Source organism: Tursiops truncatus, chromosome 2 (genome assembly GCF_011762595.2).
Source record: "Tursiops truncatus isolate mTurTru1 chromosome 2, mTurTru1.mat.Y, whole genome shotgun sequence".
In the NCBI taxonomy this organism is placed as follows: domain Eukaryota; kingdom Metazoa; phylum Chordata; class Mammalia; order Artiodactyla; family Delphinidae; genus Tursiops; species Tursiops truncatus.
The window spans coordinates 104326346-104338647 of NC_047035.1; the positions used below are offsets into that span (position 1 = coordinate 104326346).

Below are 12302 nucleotides of genomic sequence, written 5' to 3' on the forward strand. Positions count from 1 at the left end.
CCAATGTCCCAATCTGCCCTCAACTGTATTAGAACAATTCTATCCAAACATTTTCTACCCCACAGTTTTCCATGTTCCAAAATTAAATACCTTCTCTCATCCCAATTTAAAAAACAATGACCCTACAGTCATTATACTGAGAGCTATAGTTCTCTCAGTGCTGCCAATCAGACTCTTAAGACAAAGAATCTGATTCAACTAACTCATGCTAATATGTGAATGACTAAGCTACTTATACCACCAGAATCATTGGCACTTTTAAATAAAGATGCTGAAAGCTCAAAGAATTGTCAAACAGGATAAAAAGCTCAAGAGGAAATAAAATAATGCAATGCAAAGGGAGGATATCTTGATTCACCTGAATGGCTATGGACACAAGCCAGTTTTAGCTGGGAATCTCATACCAAGGTTAAAATCTCGAATTATTTCTCCATCTAAATTTTTATTTTTCTCCAGCTTATAAAACTGATGAGTTTCTTAAATGGTTCCCACTTCAGAGGACCTAGAGGTAATGCCTAGAGGTAGTCATTTCTAAGTCTGTTGATCTTACAGTGAGTACCACATATATTTATAATGGATAGTGTTTTATTTGTAGTTATCTCACCAACTCGTAAAAACTGATGTGATTGCCTTCTTGGTGAGCATGAGACTGAAAAAGTGGGAAATGCCCCTTTAATATACCAAAAAGAGATTACCTGTTCTCTACACCTTTTCTTCTTTCCTTTTACCCTAACTCGTTATCCTCCCATCCTTAATTACTCTGTATTCCACTGAAATTATGTTACTGCCTTCCTTTTATACATCACAAAATTTTTTTAATTTTTAAGTAAAAGGAGTATCCACAAATATGCCTAGCTCTTAGAAAACCACAACATCCTTGAGCCCACTTAGCCACACTAACTCTACAGGTTAGGTGTAATATTTTAACCTAACAGTAATTTAATAACTAATATAAATGCCCCATAAACCCAAAAGCAGGGATAAGTAGAAAGAAAATATGCTTTGCATCCTTACATGTAAAGGGTCTCTCATAATTCAGTGAGCAACCTTGAAGGAAGCCATTAAATTCTTATAATACTTTAAAAGCAAACAGAAAAAATTCTGAACCATTAGAAAATTTCTTCCAAAATATGTCTAGTGGTAATAGTATAATGAATAACATATAAGTTCTTTAGTCAAATATAACTCATCCAATACCCTGGAAATGACACTGCAATATTTTGTACTAATTTTAGATCTCTATAACTTCTTTAAGGACAAAGATATATTTAGCCTTGCTTCTCCCACAGCAATGTATCTCAAAAGGAAAAGAATGAGTGAATGGCTATAACTTCACTCAAGGATTTCGATTAAGCATGTAGGGCTACAACAATACTTCTAGAACATTGCTAAACATCACCGCCTCACAAAGCACAAGGCTCTGTGTAACAGACGAACAAAAAATCTAATGCGAGCCCTAGGGATACTTTCGATCGAAGGGAAATTTTTTCAAGGAAAAAAAAAAGGAAAATTTTTAAATTTTTATAAAACGAACACATATATATAATGTAGATTCACAGAAGTATTCAAGTAATTACTAAGAGATACTAGAACAGTAAAAGACAAAGCCTCCCTTGAATACAAAATAATGAATGAAGAAGGAAAGTGATGTGGTGAAGTAGCAGGGTGATGGGGATAGAAGGACGGATGGTGGCATAAGTGAAAATTCTAAAGTAAGGGTAAGTCATGTAGGGTGGTAATTTATATTTTTTAAAAAAGTAAAAACCAAGTAGTATGGACTAGTTGAAAGGACTTGATATATTAAACTTCCTATTAAAAAATTTCTCGAACAAAGATGTATGCTTAGTTATGGCTGATCTTGGTGTAAAAGTTTAGCTGCAAAGGAAGACTTTCTGCTTAACAAAACATATCCTCTATGCCACACTGCTGCACAATGTATCAAGTGAAATGGCTGAACAAAATATGAGGGAAATAAGCTACACTTAAATTCTCTTTACTAGAGTTTGCAAATTACACTACTTTGACATATGAAGAAAAATCACACAAAATTTGCATTTCGATTTTGAAAATGAAGATATTTTTGTGTGGTGGAACCAAGCCTGAAAAACATCATTGCAGTTCAAATGTCCTTCCACTTTAGAGTGTAATTTCCTAAACTTTTGTCAAAAACTTTGATGTATATACTAGGTATAGTATACATTAGGCTCAGAACTCAGAAAGCTCTAATCAACATAAACCAAAAACCTCTCACATTTTTTTCAAGCTAAAAATGATGTTTGAGATTAAATAACAGGAACAATAAAAAACTAAAAGGACGAAGAAAAATTCAAATGAAGAGTGAAGTACTTACCAATTTGGCCAGCCCTGACTTTAAAAGGAACATCCAATTCACTCTTCAGAAGAAAGAAAAAAGATTAAAGAACATCTTAAATTATTAAGCTCCCACCCAAATCACCTTTCTATCATAATTTAAATACACAATCATCTCTAAGGAAAAACAAAATAAATTTTCTATATTTGAGTAACTCATAAAGGATATGTTTCTCAGCTGAAAAAAACAGTTTTTATTAACTTACACTTGACTTTAAAGAAAGAATTCATAAGAGAAGCAAAATTATAAATAAGAACAACAGAAAAAGAGTTTGTAGTTAAAGAAAGTAATTGTGTAAACTAGTTAGTTGTTTTAATAAACCAAACCAAGCCAGATGGAAATTCCATGAATTTTTAAAGTAACAGGTGGACACTGCTTATGTGAAATACTAAAAGGAAGGAAAAGGAAGATTCTTTTCACTTAAATAAGTTGAAAACAATCTTCTTCAAGTAAAATATTCAGTAAATGAATAAACAAATCTTAAAAGGCAGATTCCCAACATATTATCTACCATATTAGCATTTACTTTAGATAAGTTACTAACAGGTACCAATCAATAACAATGAACTTTCACTTATCTAGATTCCAAATCACTAGAAAGTTCAAATAACTTTTTTATTCACAGAGTACTAAACAATAACTGATATTCACAATGTTCGCTTGAGTCTTTAAAATAATTTAAAATTCAACCAGTCAGAATAGCCTTTCTGTTAGGTGTACCTTACATGCCAATACTATGGAAATCTGGCAACTTAAATACATACTTTAGGTAAGAATTAACCAATCAATTAAAGTTTAACTAAAAAATAAATAAATAAATAATTAACTAAAGAATCAATTTACCCACTCATCTGATCACTCAACTATTCTAAGTGAACAGAAACTGAACAAAACGCTAACAGATTTTGACAATAAACCTTGTTTTAGACCCAAACAAAAAATCCTCACTGGTAATGAGAGAGCAGCTCTACCCTCCAGGGGTTGGGCAGGGGAAGGGGACAAATAAATTCAAGGGTCTTCATATCATACAGGATACCAATGGAAAACTATACACTTCTATGAGTGTGGTCTCACACACATTTTAATCCTCCTGAAATAATTTTTCACACAAAATAAATGTAAAGAACCCATATCAAAGTAAAACCTCACCAAGCTGGATTAACTAGGGAAAGGAGGCTAGTTTGAATTAATGGAGAATATAAATTACAAAATAATTTATTGATTTAATCATAACCAAAATTCAAATTAGGCTAACAGAGTGCAATCTGTCATCTAAGTATATTAGATACTTATACCCTGCAACCACAATTCTATTTAGATTTATTATCTTCCAAAATATTTTCGTAAGTAGAGTAAAAATAGCCTTATTCCAATCTCTAGCAATGGAATCTTAAGTTCTAAAATTTTGGATAAAATTTTTAAAATCATAGCATCCTATATAAAGGGAGGGAAAGAAAATTTAAATATTTTGAGAGTCCACTACTTGCCAGGCTCTACTTTTTATTTTATTCAAGCCACAAAGGTACACAAATATTATACTGTTTTGTATTATTAACTTCGTTCTAAAGATGATTAAACTGATGCTCAAAGAAATTGAGAAACTTCCCAAAAGTCACACAGCTGGTCAAAGCCAGAGCTACCACTCAAACCCACGTCGGCCAGAGTACAAGGTCCATGACCTTTCCACTATGCCAGTAACAAAATAAACTGTTACTTCTTGAGTTCTACTCCTAGATCTTCAACATTCAAAATTGGCTTCCATGAGCCCAGTCATGGGAGAACTTTGTGTATAAGGCTCTCCTTAATTACACAGTTCATCATGTAGAAATTCAACCAGAGGTCAAAGCTAGGACTATAAAACATAATGTACGTTAATTATAAATCTGACCTATTGATTAAAGAATAAACTCATTCTTAAGACATTTCATAAACTCAAATTAAGTCCAAGAGGCTAAAAACAAAGGGGGGTAGGGGTCTTGGAAGATGGGGAGAGTTTTGTTTTTAGCTCAATAGTAAATGACCCAAATTACTGTCTAGAGCTAGATTCCAAAAAAATCTATTTTACCTCTTAAAATTACCACAGTATTATAAGGCTGGACTGCCAATATAGTTCAAAAAAATACAATTATTTATTAGACACATTGTTAAAATAAAGCCCTTATTTACCTGTAAAACATTTAAAGATAATTCTGAAGAAAACTATTTCATTAAGACAAATGTCTACTACAAAGCTATACAGTCAAATATATAAAAGGGAAAAACATTATTATTTTCCAAGAGATACTATTTCTATCATCAGTAAAAAAATTTTTTTCCTAAATCTTTAATCTCAGATTTTCCTAGAGCAAACAGTTAAAAAAGTAATCCTTCTCTGAGCGACTCAATCACTTCATCTGGCACCTGGTACCAGATACCTAGTAACCAGGGTTTCTAAGAGCTTACTGAATTAACTGAGTACTCAACATAGTTAAAAAAAAAAAAAAAACAACAACTTACCAGAGCATTTTCTTTTATTTGTAGATTATCTAAAGCCACATTACCTTTAAAAAATAAAAGACAAAAATATGAAGTTAATACACCAAATAGTATACCCTGTCTTAATGCAAAACCAAACACTATGACACTATGCTAAATGCTAAGTGAGCAAAGCAAACTTCAAGAACTTAAGAAGCTACTGGCACAAAAGAGTTGCTACTTATAAGAAGTATTAGTTGTAAATATTTTAGGTTAGCCCAATGCAAAACAAATTACAAACCAGTTAATCAGGCTAACATTTAATGAGAAAGAAGTTGAAACACACCATTGTAAAGCAATTATACTCTAATAAAGATGTTAAAAAAAAAAAAGAAAAAAGTTGAAGATTTTCAGACTAAAGAACTTTAGAACCAAAGAAAGTATCCATCATTTTTAATGATTAAGCCAAAATCTCAAAAGAAGGAAGTAAAGAGGTGACTATTATAACAGATCAATTATCCTGTAATCCAGGATTCTTTCCTTAATCATGGTGTCAGTGAATATTTTCTACAAGACCACAGTGTTAATCTTTTAAAACTTCAAACATCCTACTTTCCCAGTAATTATTGTTTATGGTTCTAATATTCTTTTATTAGTCCAATTTTTTAAAAGTCTATTCAGATATTAAGTTATAAAAAACTAAAGCCACAATAACACAATTACATGACTCAAATTTTAAACACTGCACTTACATGTTGATACACAATATGTAAGTATTCTTACTTACATAAAAACTTAAGCAAAAGAAAAAGGTTTTCATTTCACTTAAATTCTCTAAAGATTACTAAAACTAAAGTTTCAACACTAAATACAAGTATAAATTATGCAGTTATGCATTTTCTAAATCACTCATGACACATTTATTTTTTAAAACATATTATGCTTCCTATGCACAGATAACAACTACAAGACTAGATACTAAAATAATCACAGCTGTTATTGCCATGTAATAAAGTTCATTTCCTTTGTATAAGCATATTGTAAATTCCTAAGATAAACTTAAAAACTTCAAAAGGAAAGTAAGAGGTAAGAAGCCTCACAAACGTGAAGAAAATACTACAGCATGATAATAGGAAGAAAGCGTCTACAATATACTGCAGAAAAATTAAAACCTGAAGTAGGCAGTAACTTCAGAGTCAAAGAGATAGATTAAAAAGTTATGTTGGGGCTTCCCCGGTGGCGCAGTGGTTGGGGGTCCACCCGCCGATGCGGGGGACGCGGGTTCGTGCCCCGGTCCAGGAGGATCCCACGTGCCACAGAGCAGCCCGTGGGCCATGGCCGCTAGGCCTGCGCGTCCGGAGCCTGTGCTCCGCAGTGGGAGAGGCCACAGAAGTGAGAGGCCCGCGTACCGCAAAAAAAAAAAAAAAAAAACGTTATGTTGGAGATAGCCACATCCACCACAGGGCAGACAGCAGAACCAAAAAGAACTACAGTCCTGCAGCCTGTGGAACGAAAACCACATTCACAGAAAGACAGACAAAATGAAAAGACAGAGGACTGTGTACCAGATGAAGGAACAAGAAAAAAAAACCAGAAAAACAACTAAATGAAATGGAGATAGGCAACCTTCCAGGAAAAGAATTCAGAATAATGATAGTGAAGATGATCCAGAATCTCAGAAAAAGAATGGAGGCAAAGATCGAGAAGATGCAAGAAATAACAAAGACCTAGAAGAATTAAAGAACAAACACTTAGAAGAATTAAAGAACAAACAGAGATAAACAATACAATAACTGAAATGAAAAATACACTAGAAGGAATCAACAGCAGAATAACTGAGGCAGAAGAACAGATAAGTGACCTAGAAGACAGAATGGTGGAATTCACTGCCACAGAAGAGAATAAAGAAAAAGAATGAAAAGAAATGATGACAGCCTAAGAGACCTCTGGGACAACATTAAACGCACCAACATTCACATTATAGGGGTCCCAGATGGAGAAGAGAGAAAGGACCTGAGAAAATATTTGAAAAGATTAAAGTCGAAAACTTCCCTAACATAGGAAACGAAATAGCAACCCAAGTCCAGGAAGCACAGAGACTCCCAGGCAGGATAAACCCAAGGAGAAACATGCTGACACACATATTAATCAAACTAACAAAAATTAAAGACAAAGAAAAATTATTAAAAGCAACAAGGGAAAAATGACAAATAACTTACAAGGGAACTCCCATAAGGTTAACAGCTGATTTCTCAGCAGAAACTCTACAAGCCAGAATGGAATGGTACTATATATTTAAAGTGTTGAAAGAGAAGAACCTACAACCAAGATTACTCTACCTGGCAAGGGTCTCATTCAGATGCGACAGAGAAATCAAAAGCTTTACAAACAAGCAAAAGCTAAGAGAATTCAGCACCACCAAAGCAGCTCTACAACAAATGCTAATGAAACTTCTCTAAGTGGGAAACCCAAGAGAAGAAAAGGACCTACAAAAACAAACCCAAAACAATTAAGAAAATGGCAACAGGAACATACGTATCGATAATTACCTTAAATGTGAATAGGTTAAATGCTCCTACCAAAAGACACAGGCTGGCTGAATGGATACAAAAACAAGACCCATATATGTGCTGTCTACAAGAGACCCACTTCAGACCTACAGACACATACAGACTGAAAGTGAGGGGATGGAAAAAGATTTTCCATGCCAATGTAAATCAAAAGAAAGCTGGAGTACCAATACTCATATCAGATAAAATAGACTTTAAAATAAAGAATGTTACAAGAGACAAGGAAGGACACTACATAATGATCAAGGGATCAATCCAAAAAGAAGATATAACAGTTATAAATATATATGCACCCAACATAGGAGCATCTCAATACATAAGGCAACTGCTAACGGCTATAAAAGAGGAAGTCGATAGTAACACAATAATGGTGGGGGACTTTAACACCTCACTTACATCAATGGACAGATCACCCAGACAGAAAAGTAATCAGGACACACGATCCTTAAATGACACAACAGACCAGATAGACTTAACTGATATTTATGGGACATTCCATCCAAAAACAGCAGATTACACTTACTTCTCAAGTGCACACAGAACATTCTCCTGGATAGATCACATCTTGGGTCACAAAGCAAGCCTCAGTAAATTTAATAAAATTGAAATCATATCAAACATCTTTTCCAACCACAACACTATGAGATTAAAAGTCAAGTACAGCAGGAAAAAACGTAAAGAACACAAACACATGGATGCTAAACAATACATTACTAAGTAACCATGAGATCACTGAAGAAATCAAAGAGGAAATCAAAAAACACCTAGAGACAAATTACAATGAAAGCACGACAATCCAAAACATATGGAATGCAGCAAAAGAAGTTCTAAGAGGGAAGTTTATAGTAATAAAATCCTACCTCAAGAAACAACAAAAATCTCAAACAATCTAATCTTACACCTAAAGGAACGAGAGAAAGAAGAATAATAAAAACCCAAAATTAGCAGAAGGAAAGAAATCATAAAGATCAGAGCAGAAATAAATGAAATAGAAACAAAGAAAACAATAACAAAGATCAATAAAACGAAAAGCTGGTTCTGTGAGTAGATAAACAAAATTGATAAATCTTTTACCAGACTCATCAAGAAAAAGAGGGAGAGGACTCAAATCAATAAAATTAGAAATGAAAAAGAAGTTACAAAGAACACTACAGAAATACAGTGTCATAAGAGACTACTACAAGCAACTCTATGCCAATAAAATGGACAACCTGGAAGAAATGGACAAATTCTTAGGAAGGTATAACCTTCCAAGACTGAACCAGGAAGAAACAGAAAATATGAACAGACCAATCACAAGTAATGAAATTGAAACTGTGATTAAAAATCTTCCAACAAACAAAAGTCCAGGACCAGATGGCTTCACAGGTGAATTCTATCAAACATTTAGAGAAGAGTAACACCCATCCTTCTCAAACTCTTCCAAAACATTGCAGAGGAAGGAAAACTCCCAAACTCATTCTACGAGGTCACCATCACCCTGATACCAAAACCAGACAAAGATACTACAAAAAAAGAAAACTACAGACCAATATCACTGATGAATATAGATACAAAAATTCCCAACAAAATACTGGCAAACAGAATCCAACAACACATTAAAAGGATCATAGGGCTTCCCTGGTGGCGCAGTGGTTGAGAGTCCACCTGCTGATGCAGGGGACACGGGTTCGTGCCCCGGTCCGGGAAGATCCCACATGCCATGGAGCGGCTGGGCCCGTGAGCCATGGCCACTGAGCCTGAGTGTCTGGAGCCTGTGATCTGCAACGGGAGAGGCCACAAGAGTGAGAGGCCCGCGTACCGCAAAAAAAAAGGATCATAGACCATGATCAAGTGGGATTTATCCCAGGGATGCAAGGATTCTTCAATATATGCAAATCAATCAATGTGATACACCATATTAACAAACTGAAGGAGTAAAAACCATATGATCATCTCTATAGATGCAGAAAAAGCTTCTGACAAAATTCAACACCCATTTATGATAAAAACTCTCCAGAAAGTGGGCATAGAGAGAACCTACCTCAACGTAATAAAGGCCATATATGACAAGCCCACAGCAAACATCATTCTCAATTGTGAAAAACTGAAAGCATTTCCTCTAAGATCAGGAACAAGACAAGGATGTCCACTCTCGCCACTATTATTCAGCATAGTTTTGGCAGTCCTAGCCACGGCAATCAGAGAAGAAAAAGAAATAAAAGGAATCCAAATCAGAAAAGAAGAAGTAAAACCGTCACTGTTTGCAGATGACATGATACTATACATAGATAATTCTAAAGATGCCACCAGAAAACTACTAGAGCTAATCAATGAATTTGGTAAAGTTGCTGGATAAAAAATTAATGCATAGAAATCTCTTGCATGCCTATACACTAACAACAAAATATCAGAAAGAGAAATTAAGGAAACAATCCTATTCACCACTGCAACAAAAAAATAAAATACCTAGGAATAAATCTACCTAAGGAGGTAAAAGACCTATACTCAGAAAAGTAAGACACTGATGAAAGAAATCAAAGATGACACAAACAGATGGAGAGATATACCATGTTCTTGGATTGGAAGAATCAATATTGTGAAAATGACTATACGACCCCAAGCAATCTACAGATTTAATGCAATCCCTATCAAATTACCAATGGCATTTTCTATAGAACTAGAACAAAAAATCTTAAATTTGTATGGAGACACAAAAGAGCCCGAATAGCCAAAGCAATCTGGAGGGTAAAAAACAGAGCTGGAAGACTCAGACTCCCTGACTTCAGACTATACTACAAAGCTACAGTAATCAAGACAATATGGTACTGGCACAAAAACAGAAATATAGATCCATGGAACAGGAGAGAAAGCCCAGAGATAATCCCACACACCTATGGTCAACTAATCTATGATAAAGGCGGCAAGGATATACAATGGAGAAAAAACAGTCTCTTCAATAAGTGGTGCTGGGAAAACTGGACAGCTACATGTGATTGAATGAAATTGGAACACTCCCTAAAACCATATACAAAAATAAACTCAAAATGGATTACAGACCTAAATGTAAGACCGGACACTATAAAACCCTTACAGGAAAACATAGGAAGAACACTCTTTGACATAAATCACAGCAAGATCTTTTTTGATCCACCTCCTAGAGTAATGGAAATAAAAATAAACAAATGGGACCTAATGAAGCTTAAAAGCTTTTTCACAGCAAAGGAAACTATAAACAACAGAAAAAGCAACCCTCAGAATGGGAAAAAATATTTGCAAATGAATCGACAATGGATTAATCTCCAAAATATATACACAGCTCATGCAGTTCAATATTAAAAAAACAAACCACCCAATCAAAAAATGGGCAGAAGACCTAAACAGACATTTCTCCAAAGAAGATATACAGAGTGCCAACAAACACATGAAAGGATGCTCAACATCACCAATTATTAGAGAAATGCAAATCAAAACTACAATGAGGTATCACCTCACACGGTCAGAATGGCCATCATCAAAAAGTCTACAAACAACAAATGCTGGAGAGGCAGTGGAAAAAAGGGAACCCTTTTATCCCATTGTTGGGAATGTAAATTGATACAGCCACTATGGAGAACAGTATGGAGGTTCCTTTAAAAACTAAAAACAGAGCTACCATATGGTCCAGCAATCCCCCTCCTGGGCATATACCAGGGAAAACCATAATTCGAAAGGATACATGCACCCCAACGTTCATTGCAGCACTATTTACAATAGCTAGGACATGGAAGCAACCTAAATGCCCATCGACAGACGAATGGATAAAGAAAATGTGGTACATATATACAATGGAATATTACTGAGCCATTAAAAGGAACGAAACTGGGTCATTTGTTGAGACGTGGATGGATCTAGAGACTGTCAAACAGAGTGAAGTAAGTCAGAAAGAGAAAAACAAATATCGTATACTAACACATATATGTGGAATCTAGAAAAATGGTACAGATGAACCAGTTTACAAGGCAGAAATAGAGACACAGATGTAGAGAACAAACGTACAGACCCCAAGGTGGTGGTGGTGGTGGGAGGAACTGGGAGATTGGGATTGACATATATACACTAGTATGTATAAAATAGATAACTAATAAGAACCTGTGGTATAAAAAAAATAAATAATTTTTTTAAAAAAAGAAGTAAAAATAAAAACCAATACAACACCACCAACAACAAGTTACTCTGGAGGCAGAACTGACAAGATGTCATCACTGATCAAATATAGGGATAATACAGTAGTCATGGAAAACTGACATGTTCGAGAATTGGGAAAAAATCCTTAAAACGCATTATATGTATAAAAATTATATAAAGTGGAAAAATATTCCTGGGTTTAATTCTGTCGGATGGCGAATTACAAAAAATTACAAGTGGGAATTCTACTCAGGCCAAAAGAATTGATCTGCACAGAAGCTAGTGCATATTTGAAGGAATCCAAACCAATTTAACACGATCTAAGACCATATGGAGACTTGTAAACTTGCTCATGAATTTTGATTGTCTTACCCATTAATTTTCAACTAGTGGGTCAAGGGTCACCAGGAGTGCTCACAAGTAACCTGCAGTAGATATGAGGCATTTTCTAATAATTATTAAGGCACTAACATAATAAGCGCCCTCATAAAAAGCACACTTTCTACTGCAGTGACATTCTCACTCTTTAATGAAGTAATAGATGGTATTTAACATGTGAAATACTGAAAACTACCAATATGGCTAACAGAGCTAAACAAGTATATTTAGAAAGGCAGATAAAAAACGGTAATGGCAATTATTGCTAGGAGGTAGAATTAAGGACTTTTTATTAATGTTCTTCAGTATTTTCTAGTTTTTACAATAAACATGTATTACTTTAATGTTAAAAACTATTATACAAATTGTAATATGAAATGGGG

At 34.5% G+C, this 12302-nt stretch overlaps 1 protein-coding gene across 3 annotated transcripts in view; it reads right to left on the reverse strand.

Annotated features, from left to right (window-relative positions):
* The window catches only part of VPS13C (vacuolar protein sorting 13 homolog C), a 174702-nt gene that overhangs the window by 153400 nt on the left and 9000 nt on the right, over positions 1–12302 (reverse strand). For all 3 annotated transcript variants that reach the window (XR_004525195.2, XM_019947640.3, XM_073801104.1), the window contains exons 2-3: positions 4868–4911; positions 2351–2393 (exon numbers count right to left, since the gene is read on the reverse strand). Coding sequence is in view for 2 of the 3 variants with exons in the window: in XM_019947640.3 (XP_019803199.2) it covers positions 2351–2393; positions 4868–4911 (87 nt within the window). In the remaining variant the exon portion in view is untranslated. The remainder of the gene's footprint in view (positions 1–2350; positions 2394–4867; positions 4912–12302) is intronic.